The 12,422-nt window shown below is 31.1% G+C and overlaps 1 protein-coding gene across 1 annotated transcript; it reads right to left on the reverse strand.

Moving 5' to 3' along the window:
- Positions 1–1,413: 1,413 nt before the first annotated feature.
- On the reverse strand, positions 1,414–5,952 carry LOC126709055 (serine/threonine-protein kinase SAPK3-like). Its single transcript, XM_050409134.1, has 9 exons — positions 5,407–5,952; positions 4,030–4,104; positions 3,274–3,375; positions 3,093–3,146; positions 2,920–3,012; positions 2,696–2,788; positions 2,374–2,478; positions 2,158–2,256; positions 1,414–1,929 (listed from the first exon to the last, which is right to left on the reverse strand). Exons 1-9 carry the CDS (start codon positions 5,527–5,529, stop codon positions 1,651–1,653), a joined length of 1,023 nt encoding a protein of 340 aa, XP_050265091.1. The 5' UTR covers positions 5,530–5,952; the 3' UTR covers positions 1,414–1,650.
- Between the last annotated feature and the right edge of the window lie 6,470 nt (positions 5,953–12,422).

Consider the following 12,422-nt stretch of genomic DNA (forward strand, 5'->3'; position numbering starts at 1 on the left):
ATTTTTCGTTTATTTTTTCAATTTCTCGTTTAACGGATCGGTCTTTATTTTCTCCTGCCCTTTTCAATTTTTTCGTTTCAAAGCTAAATAATAGCGCGTGTTTGGGTTCAATTTTTCGTTTAACGGATCGGTTTTTCTTTTCTTCTCCCCTTTTCAATTTTTCGTTTCAAAGCTAAACAATAGCGCGTGCTCAAGTCAAAGTTGTGTCCGGGTCCAACTATTTTTGACTTCTTTGAAGAGAAATAGAAACAGCTTCGTCAATTTCTTGTTGGCCTTAGTTCTGAATTTCACTTGTTAAGAGCATTAGCGTTGTAGTATGTAAAATCCCCAAATTGCTATTTTAAAACATCAAACCATAAAAAGTGTGCATAGATTGTAAAAAATGGGCTCATTGATGTTATGAGTTGTGACTTAGTTCTGGAGGTCTTAGATTTTAGACACCACGATATTGTTCCATTTGATTTTCCAGAATGTCTCAACAATAGAGAATTAAATAGTTTGGTTAAAAGTTGAGACACCGCACATTAGTTTTTTATTTTCAGTTGCATTTTTTTTTTTTTTGTTGATAAATTTGATAGTCATAATGGAGGGGGAGATTTGAACTTACATGTTTTTATGAAAAAACTATTAAGTGTCAGTTTAACTATAAATACACTTACTAAGAAATTCAGCCAAAAAAAAAAAAAACACTTATTAAGAAAAGAATAAAATTTGACAACAAAAACTTGGTTGTAGCCTAGAACTACAAGTCTACAACTTCACTCAATATCTTCTTATTAGATATGAATTTTGATAAATTCACCATTAAATTACATTTTCTTCTTATATCATCCATAATTACAAAATTTCCAAAAAAATCAAAGATTAATAATTATCTTATCAACCAAATATTTAAATTTCAAAATTTTTGTAATCTAAAATATGCATAAAAAATAAGTTTATGAGCTAATTGACACGAAATTTAACAAATGTGTTAAGAATATAAAAAACATGCAATTCAATGATTAAATTTTCAAAATATGTAATTTTGTTAACTTTTTTAATGAAATTTATAGTCTTAGACTACAACTAAGTTTATGGTCAAATTTTATTTAAAATATATATATATTAAAACATTGAAATATTTTGGTAATCTATTTTCTGATTTTTCATTTTTTTGTAAAGGAAATATTGAAACTTATGTTAAGGCAACAATGAAACTGATCATATTGATAAATTTTCAAATGCCAAATTGACCACTAATATGGAAAGAACAGATGCGTGAAATAAATTCATTTCCCACCTCTTAGCCTTGTGACGATAGAATATTTTATCCAAGGGTCAATTAGTTTTTTTTTTTTTTTGACAAGGGTCAGTTAGTTAATATAACTTATTTTAAAGGTGAGAGACACAACCATAAGCATAAACACTACATGCGGTAAATCCCAATCAGTGGAAAAATATTTTGTATAAATGAAAAATATGCACGCAATATATTTCATACACACAAAACCCAGCTCAATACACAGTTCAAGTTTACGTGTACAGTGTACACATGTTTCTTGGATATAGTCAACTGTACAATATGTTCCACACAACAAATGAAAGCCAAAGTTTGTGTAATTAAACTTAAAACACAAATCCTCTATCAGCATAATTCCTAAACCATGCTCACACAGCAGAGGCATAGTCACCACTGACATCAACTTCAGATTCAATATCTGCCTCTATATCATCAAGGTCCGATGTACTAGCAGCAGCTTGACCACCAGCTTTGGATCCTTCTCCTGGCATCTTTGCCTCTTGTATGATCCGCATTATTTCTTCTATGCTCTGAGTTGGTTGTTCTGCTTCTGCTTTTGCATAGTTAGTCTTCTCAATCTCTATTAGTTCTATTGGCAAATTTTTCATAAACCAAGGATGCCGTTTAATTTCTGGGAGTGTGATCCTCTGTAGAGAGAATTGAAAGGATTAGTTAGTAGATATTTTAGGAGGCATACAAGATGGAGTTGAACCAATATCAATAACACAAAATCTTCTAAATAAGAATAAGCTTGCATTCATGTTCACCTACAAGATCCTATAGGCATTTATAAGAAGAAATCATGTGGACTCATCAAATGCTTTGTGAAGCATATGAAACTGTTAAGTTATATGCACGGATACATGACAAGATACCTTGGCAGGATTGGCAACAAAAATACGAGAAAGGAGTTGCCTGCAGTCTGCCGACACGCGTACATAGTCAGGAATGGAGTACTGAATGCTCATTATTCTCTGTTAATAACAATGAAATGAAATTAACTTAGCAGTCAAGAATAAACAATAACGTGGGTGGACGGTCAGAGGTGATTTTTTATTTGACCATAATTTTAGTGTTCAGAAGTGACTCACCCCGATAGTCTTACGAAAATTTCTAGGATCTTCAGGATCCTCAAATGGGTATGCTCCTACCAACATCACATATAGCGTCACACCACATGACCAAACATCTGCAATCTACAAACACTACCAAATTATCAAGCAAATAGAACAATTATGAAATATATGGTGGGAATATCCATTTATTTGATATTATGAGAGTAAACAATGGCTACAATATGACCATAACTAATACATAGATGCTCAGAACCACCCAAGACTTCCCTGCAAATAAGTGGAATGCCCCAATAAAGCTTTCTAGTCATTCTGCAATAGAACTTAGAGAATTAGGTACCTTCCCATCATATTCCTTTCGCTGGAGTACCTCCGGGGCAATGTATGCAGGTGTTCCAACTGTTGATTTAGGTTGGGAGTGCAACAAAGCAGACTGCAAGGCATGAAAAATCCAAAATCTAATATATCAAAATTGAATAGAAATAGTTACTGTAAGAAAGCATCAAAAGCTATTTCCTGAGCTCAAATGAATATAGCCTTATTTAATCTGGGAAATTCATTAACCTTGGAGTAACCAAAGTCACATATCTTAAGTCTAGGTGTTGGACTTCCATCCAAAAGTGTGTTTTCCAGTTTCAGATCCCTGTGACAAATTTCCTGCAATAAAAGCGAGATGATAAAAGAAAAAAAAAAGATTGTAATCCAAAACTAGAAGAAAAAAAATTCATATATGATACCATGGCATGACAGTAGCTGACTCCAGAGATTAGCTGCTGGAAGAAAAATCTCGCCTGCCGTAAGAGTCACCATCAAACAGTCAGTAGGGAACTTCAAATAAATGACTTCCATGTGCATCAAACTGAAGGACAAATTGACCCAATGTGTTAAACATATATGTACAAACTGCAAGTTTACAACCTCATCTTCACTAAATCGGCCAGCACTGCATATTCTCTCAAAGAGTTCACCACCAGCTGCATATTCCATGACAATAGCTAAATGTGTGGGAGTCAACAATACCTGCAGCCAAAATGATATTTAAAGTATGCTCCTGTGTATATACTCAATAAAGGTTTATCTACAATCTTCTCTGCAAGTTTCAAGTTTAATTTATATCATCAAGTACAGAAAAATTTCACACGGTTAAGCCTATAGCAGACCAACCATAGACCTCATAGAAAATAGAAAAGAACATGCTAATTGCTAACCAACAAAATTTGGAAGTGTTTTAATGTTGTGCATTCAAATTGATGTCTGACTTGAATATATAATGGAATACGTCTGTTTCACATCCTTGTGTATTGGTTTAGTTAGCATGATTTAGTTTTCTTCATACAAATTATTTGTAGAAAATATCTCCCCACATGTAACTCAAAATTTTTTATATAGACATGTTGGTGTAACTAGATTTCTAGAAACAAAATGCAAATGATTCCTTAATGAAATTAAAATGAAATAAACAACATGGACACAAATGAGGCTAATTAAGAGCCTCTCTGTTCATGAGTCTGTGTACATTTGCATACAGGATTTGGAGTCAATGTCATCCCCTAACTTTATAAATATCAGATTGTGACATACCTAAAAACTACCCTTGTAGATATTAAAAAAAGACCTTAAGAGTCCCAACCTAATGAAGGTACACAATAAACATACAGTATACTAAACTCTTACCTCTTTGAATCTGACAATGTTTGGATGCCTCAGAGATCTGTGATTAATGATTTCTCTTTGAACATTCTCTTCAATCTGAAACCCAGAACAGAAATCATAATATTTCTTTATTTATTAATAAGTTACACACATCACTTTCTATTTTGTCTTATAAGAAGAGGAAGTACCCATTTGAGTCAAAACTCTTAGGTCAACAAGAATAATTTCATAATAAATCAATAATTACATCCATTGTGATATGAAGCAGTTAACAAACTATAGAAAGTAAGAAAAGGTAGGAAAGAAATTCCAGGACCAAACACCTAATCCACAATTGAGGAGCCCAATGACTTGAAAGGAAAAAGTTGTTATGCAATATTAAGTTATTAACCATAGCCTGGCTACATATCAGGTAATGAATTATGAAAATGACATGATAATGTAGTTGTGGAACACCATAAACTAACTAGTTCTCTTGGCTGGAAAAATCATGAAATTTTGCATATATCCAGCTGCAAAAACACAAGCATGGGAACAGAAAAGTGTTGGTCCCACTGTGTGGACTGTGGAAGGTAGTCTTGTGTGGATGGAAATTAAATCTAGGAATGTTGTCCCAGAAATGGAGAATAAGAATGGCTTGATAATCAATAGTTCAGTCCTTGTGTCTCATTTATAAACACAAACCCATCCCTTCGTGCAAGGTCACAACCTTGTGATTGACAGATTGATAAGGTTGTAGCACTTGTCATAGGTCACACCTGTCCAACCAGGCAATACACCTTCATGGCAAGCTATTATCATAGAGAATGCATTGAGTGAAGGAACACAAATTGTTATGGTGTTGAACACCTCATGATTACAAAAAGTGGCTCCCCAATAATGAGATAATAATGTTACTGAGCAATTGAACAAAAAAAGTTTTACTGATTGAGTGAAGCATGCATTAAACAAGCCTCCTTCCGAATTCACAAAATCACTACTTCTGCTCGACCACAAATCTTGTGTTGACTATCTAATACGCACAAAGTCACAAACATAACATTATGGTACTTGTAGTGCCAAATATACATTATATATATATAGTGTTTTACAAGTTTTGAGTACACACAAACAATGAGCAAAACAGTTTCTTATGATGCCCATAAAAAATGGAAAATCTCTATCAAATAATAAGCTATATAAAAGCAGCAATTGATAATTTAAGCAAGACAATGCTTAATTTTAACAAAGCCAGCACGCCATTTCTATGTACCAGCCGGGGGAAACAAGCCTAATTTACAATATAAGATCAAGCAAGAAGTAAAACATAAGAAAGAAGAAACACACTACAACCTCTAGCACCAACATTTGCAGAACTCAAAGCATGACTGAATTAACTTTACTCCAAATTGAAATTACCTTCTTTCCCCTTTCTATGTATTTGACTGCAACAAGCTCTTTTGTCTTCTTATCTCTCACCAACCTTGCCACCCCAAAATTCCCTACACCAAGGTCCTTCAATGGCTCATATCGCTCCTCCATCTCAACTCACCCCAATGAACAACAATCACACACACAAAATCACAATACCAATATGCCAAAAATCACAAAGCAAGTAAAAACCAAACAACCCCAACAAAATTTTATAGACACCAAGCACTAACAAATCCTAAAGTCCCCCTAGATAACAATAAAAAGCACAACAAGAGAAGGGGAGTGCTGCAAAAAACGAAGACTTAGACTCAAGCTTTAACCTTCCAGGAACTTTCGAAAAGGTCCAAAAATTGAAAGAGAATCTGAGACACAAGTCATTCTCTAAATGAGGGAAAAATATCAGAAATATTTTTAAGAAAGTAGTATATATCTAAATCTAATGAAATCTAAAGGTAGATCTGTCTTTTGGCGAGAATTAAAGGACACGTACGCCATAAAGGGTGGCTTCCAAGTGTCGCTCGATAAAAAAGAGTGTTTTTAATACTCTTGACTCTGACACTACACAGACCACTCTTAACGTTTCTGACACGAAACGAAACGAAACGAAACGAAACGAGTTTTCTTTGTTGTTTCTAATTCTATCTTTCTGGGATGCGTAGGTTTACGGTCCAACAAGGCGCACGACACGTCCCTTTCGCTGTCCGAATATAGAAATCAGCTAACGTACGCCACGTGGGTCCCGACCATGGTAGTTACTTGAGGCTGTCGGTTTTCACGTGGGTATAATATTAATATCTAATCATGGGCGTAGGCTTTTAGCAGCTGTTCGTGTTTTTGTTTTGTATTGTATATTAAGGTTAAGTCGGCTGCCTCACGCTCTTTTATCTTCTGTGGACATCAAAACATACACTAGTTTTTCTTTCATAGGTCAAAGAAGAATATTATTGGAACATTCTCGTATATACGACCTTTCTTTATCATTAATTCAAAGTTCAAATTTTTTTAAGTTTCTGAGTTTGTCATTTTTTAGGTCGGTGGAATTTTATTTTTTGAAACTAATAAAAGGAATTGATTTTTTTGGACTGATTTTTATATTTGTTGTGAAAATAGTCCATACACTAGTTTTTCTTTCATAGGTCAAAGAAGAATATTATTGGAACATTCTCGTATATACGACCTTTCTTTATCATTAATTCAAAGTTCAAATTTTAAGTTTCTGAGTTTGTCATTTTTTAGGTCGGTTGAATTTTTATTTTTTGAAACTAAAAAAAGGAATTGATTTTTTTTTTTTTGACTGATTTTTATATTTGTTGTGAAAATAGTTCATTAATAAATATTTAAAGGACATTTGTTAACCAAACCTATTAAAAATTGTTACAACAATAGTTATCAGTATCGTGTACAAAAAATTCTGTGTTATAAAGGTGTATTATAAGTGTTCATGAATCATACATTCAAATTTCAAGTTCATAAGTTTGTTACTTTTGAGGTTGGTAGAATTTTTCTTTGAAGATAAATTAAAGAAGGGAAAAGTTAATGGATAAGAAATATTTTTAGAAACTTAAAAAAGAATTAATTTTTTTGACTGATTTTTATATTTGTCGTGAAAATAGTGTAAAAATTTTCTAAAATAGTTCATTAATAAATATTTTGTGCCCGTTTGGATTCAGCGTTTTCCTGCTGAATCCTGGGCTGCATTTTCTGATATATATATATATATATATATTTTTTTTTTTTTTTTTTGCCAGCCGCACTATTTGACCAAGTCAACCGTGAACAATGCACTCATGCACTGTTCACAGACCCACAATTTTCACTTTTCAGTAATTTTTTCATTAAAAATATGTCCCACGATACTATTCACACATTTAAAATTTATTTTGCTACAGTATTTTCAGTTTCAGTTTTCAGTTTCAGCAAAAATAAGCTCAATCCAAACGGACCCTTTAAGGACATTTGTTAACTAAACCCACTAAAAATGACTACAACCATAGTTATCAGTATCGTGTAAACTTCTATATTGTAAGGGTGTATTATAAGTGTTCAAGAATCATATATTCAAATTTCAAGTTCCTAAGTTTGTTATTTTTGAGGTTGGTAAAATTTTTCTTTGAAAATAAATTAAAGAAGGGAAAAGTTAATGGATAAGAAATATTTTTGGAAACTTAAAAAAGAATTAATCTTTTTGACTGATTTTTATATTTGTCGTGAAAGTAGTGTAAAACTTTTCTAAAATAGTCTATTAATAAATATTTTAAGGACATTTGTTAACTGATCCCACTAAAAATAGCTACAACCTTAGTTATCAGTATCGTGCAAACTTTTGTATTGTAAGGGTACTGTATCGTAAGTGTTCATGAATCTTACGATACAATGGTGTGTTTCGTGAATCGTTAAAGCATATCATATCAAATGTATTGTATGATATATAGACATGTATTTTAAAATGAGTTTTTTTTTTTTTTTTGGGTTAAATTTGTGCTTTTATTTGAATCCAACAAGTTGTTATACTTGTTTATAACACAAACATATTAGGTTACTTAATTTAGCCCAATAAAATAACATGATCATAAGTTTTTTTTTCTCTTTATTTCTTGTACAAAATTAGGATTACACACTTATTCTTCACTTTCATATTTACAAAATTCTTTTCTATATTATGAATAAGGTATTAATTGATAATATAATTTATTTTTGGGTTATTATTGCTATAAGTCTAAGAAGCTAGAATGCCAAGAAGAAATATTATAAAAAATAAAAATAAAAATAAAATAAAAAACAAGAAGAGATAGTAAATGTTGATGATGATAAAGAAAATTTCATTGAAAAGATAAAATTTTAAAATAATGAATAAGATGATAAATTCTACAAAAAAAATAAATAAATAAATAAAAAAGATAGAAAATATTATGATAACATTGACTTAGATGTAGTTGATTAGGCAAGTTGAAGAATATGATGAAAATAAATTATTTTTTTGGCTTATTTGTCATGTATTATTATTTTTGAGTTTAATTAATTTGAATATGTATATTATAAATACATGTTAATTTAATTTATTTAGTTAGCTTGTTTAATATTATTACATAAGTGATATTAAATTAGTTATTAGTTGAATATATTCTGAATTTATAATGAATATATTCTTTATATATGTATATCTATAATTTTTGTATAAATTTTATTAAATATTTATGTGTCTTACAATACAAGATCCGATACATAATATAAAAAATCAAAAATCAAACCACAATACAATTTACATTTTGACAACTATACCTACAAGGCTAATTGACACTTCCATCCAACTGAGTTTTACTTCTCTAGCATCAATAACCAAACCTCCTATAAATTATAGATATTAATTAGTTTAGTTATTTTTATTTTTTAGACCATAATTTTAGTTAGTAATTATTAATATTATTATTATTATTGATCCATAAAATTTACTAGGGTAAGTTGCAAATTACACCCCTAAAGTTTGGGAGTGTTTGGATTTTACACCCTGATTTTTAGAATTTGAATTTCACCCCCTAAATCTCGGGGTGTTTTGATTTTATACTTCAAATTCTGAAACTTCAGGGTATAAAATCCAAATACTCCTAAACTTTAGGGAGTAAAATCCAAGCACCCCTAAAATTTATGGGATAAAATCCAAACACCTCAAAACTTCATGGGATAAAATCCAAAATTTAAAATTTTAGAATGTAAAATCTAAATGCTTTCAAACTTTAAAGGTGTAATTTGGAATTTATCCAATTTACTACGTTAACATATTTGTTTAAATGTATTTGGTACTATGTTTCAAATAACATATTTTAAAATGTGAAAAAAACTGGTTTAGTTGTTTAAAATATGTTATGTGTTAGATGTGTTTGGTATGTGTATGTGTATTTAAAATATCTCTCTTTTAAAATATGTTATGTGTGTTTGGTATATATGTGTGTGTGTCTTTTTTTTTTTTTAAAAAAAAGCTGAAAAGTACAATAAAAGTATTATTAATATTTTAGTTGAAGAGAGAGAAAGTTACCTCATGTAGTCTAAACCGGTGGAACTTATAGTTTCTAACATATTTACAAAAGTGTCATTGAGTAATGTTATTTGAAAACTGAAAACTAGTAGAAAAAGTTCTCTAAATTTAGTGTTCAAACACCCTAAAATGAGAAGGGTGACTCAAACAGTTCTAAAAGAAATCTCCTACCAAATGTGTTTTTTTTTTTTAGTTCACAATGATCATTTGCATTATGAATACTTTAAACACGTTTTCTCAACAATTTTTAATCTACAATTTTCACATAATTTTGAATAATAATACTTAAAATCTGCTAACAAGAGGTCCTAGTCCTTCAAATTTCAAATGTGACAAACTGTTTTTATTTGGGTTTTGGTTTTGCCCAAAACTCCTGTTAATCCATATGCATATGAACCGTCAAGATTGTTAGTCTCATCACGCGCCTTGAGTGCGAATTCCAAAATTTGGTAAAGGATAAAGGCGCATTTTAGTGGATATCCCGGCTGATGCCAAGTCTCTTGTTGATTTGTATGTAAAAGTCATCAATTTTTTCATGGTTTTCACACTATTATATATACTATTATTTTCACAGTACATAGTCATACACGCATTATCTGATATTGATATGCAGAATTTGTACGGTCAAACAGAATAAGATAGTAGATATGGGTATCAAAGCCAATGGGGTTGGGAGAGTGGTTGGGCACTCGGTCTCAAAGTGGCTATCTTGAGTTTGATTAGAAACTTTTGAAACATTTAGAAAAAAACTCTATGGGTCAATGATTTACCTCGCTATGGGCTACCTGTTGCGAATGGTGATTAGTTTCTAGTTGAAAGTTTTGAGAAAATACGGTGGGAAACTAAAAAAAAAAAAAAAATATATATATATATATATATATATATATATATCGGTTTCAAAGTGACTATCTTGAGTTTGATTAGAAGCTTTTGAAACATTTAGAAAAAAACTCCATGGGTCAATGATTTACCTCGCTATGGGCTACTCGTTGTGAATAGTGATTAATTTCTAGTTGAAAGTTTTGAGGAAATACGGTGGAAAACTAAAAATATATAGAGAGAGAGAGAGAGAGAGAGAGAGAGGTATCAAATCAAATGGAATGGTTGATTTGCTTTCAGTGGTGTCCAAATTCTCAACCTCTAAAGCTTAATAGACCAACCTTGATTAATCTTTCTTGTTGCCTTTCATTTTCAGAAAGATCACCGAAAGGAAAAACATGGTTAAGTGAAAAAGTATGATTTTTTTAGTGATTTTTTGGGCCTTATTTGAAGTGTTTGAATTTTCATGTCTGAACATATGACCTTCCATTTATTTTATTTTATTTTATCTTTGAGTAAATGACCTTCCAATTGATCTTTCGAATAAATAAATTCCAGGCATCTCCAGACTGGCTGATTACTTTTTCTTTTTTTTTTTTTTTTTTTTGACCTAGCTTAAGCTTTGAATTAGTATAATTTTTTTGGGCTTAAATAATGGAGTGTTTATTTATTTATTTTTTTGGAGAGAGTAAAAATAATGGAGAACTTGTTATTGTATATTAGATTTCTAGTAAGAGATTTCTAGTAACGTTATTTAAATTTTGTGAAAATACGTGTAGATGAAAAAATATGTAAAAATACGTATTGTGGTGTTTAAATAACAGTTTTCGTTATTTAAATACCATTACCAAACTCGCCCAATTTTGTTAGATCATAGATTCTTCAAATAGTAATATTTTACAACCATAACAAAGTTCTGATCAGCAGGGCAAGATTTGTTGTATGATACTTTATTTAAATGGACGTGGTTGAATATAAACCATATCCAATTGAATTCTTTAATGACATTTGTGCCACTGGTAGCTTGGGAGTTGGGATTAGCTGGAGGCATATATCCATTATCCACTGGGTTCAAGACAGCGCAACACCAACCTGCCGGCCCAAACAAATACAAAGTTGGACTGTAAGCCCAAACTATTGAATGTGTAGGTTGGGCCTTGTTTGCATAGTTTTCCGGACAACATGGACTACATGGGTCATAAAATAACCAAGCCCATACGAAAACAATTGAAATGGGTCGAGTGAGCTTAGTTCGAGTATAATTTTAAATTTCTTTAAAAAGTAAAAATAGGAAATTCATCCTTTAAGTCTTAACAGAATTCATTTCAGTTCTTTAAATTCTAGGAAAAAAAATTTTCAATCATTAATTGGATTTTTAATTAAAAAAATTTGAAGGAAAAAAAGTAAAAAATTTGGACAATTAACCACAACATTTTGCTAGAGTATTGAAATAAATTTTGATGAAACTAAAATGGTGGTTTTTTACATTTTAGCCTTCTTAAGAAAATTAGATAATAGAATAAAATATGATAAACTTTCTCAAAAAAAAATTATGATAAACTTGATGTTTGGTAATTAAGTTTCCTTTAACTTAAATTATCTTGAGAGTGTAACTACATGTCACAAAAGAGAAGATAGTTGGCACAATCAGAACTTTTATGGCGAAACTTTTATTATATAGTATTTGATATTATTAAGGTAATACTAACTATATTTATATCAATTTGTAAGCTTTTTAAAGTAAAATTTGTATTAGCATTTTCCTACTTAAAAAACTTTGACACTCATGAAGATAGGTGGATCCTAAAACGATACTGATGAGGATAAAAGGTGAGCCTAGCCACACGGAACATAAAACTGACGGTTTAGTGCAATCCTCCGGATATTACAGACGGTGTTATAGCTGACGATCATAGGGTCAGCTGGCTCCAAGGATGACGGCATTACTAGACCGACGCCCAAAAAGCTGAAGGAAGTAAATTGAGGCTGACTGACCGAGCATTGATTTACTTGCTACCCACGTTACGTATAAGGAATTGTCTTGTTTCCCATGCTAGATAATATTCAAGGGATCCTTATAAGGAAAAGATCCCATAAAATACGCTCAAGAGGACTCCTATAAGGAAAAGACTTTTACTACAAGGAAAAGAGG

This window comes from Quercus robur, chromosome 12, assembly GCF_932294415.1.
Source record: "Quercus robur chromosome 12, dhQueRobu3.1, whole genome shotgun sequence".
NCBI lineage: Eukaryota > Viridiplantae > Streptophyta > Magnoliopsida > Fagales > Fagaceae > Quercus > Quercus robur.

Coding starts and splice junctions, on each gene's coding strand:
- LOC126709055 (XM_050409134.1), bottom strand. CDS start 5,529: ATGGAGGAGCGATATGAGCCATTGAAGGACCTTGGTGTAGGGAATTTT. Junction 2,479..2,695: donor GAAAGGAATATGATGGGAAG/GTACCTAATTCT, acceptor TAGTGTTTGTAG/ATTGCAGATGTTTGGTCATG. Junction 2,257..2,373: donor ATTTTCGTAAGACTATCGGG/GTGAGTCACTTC, acceptor TGTTATTAACAG/AGAATAATGAGCATTCAGTA.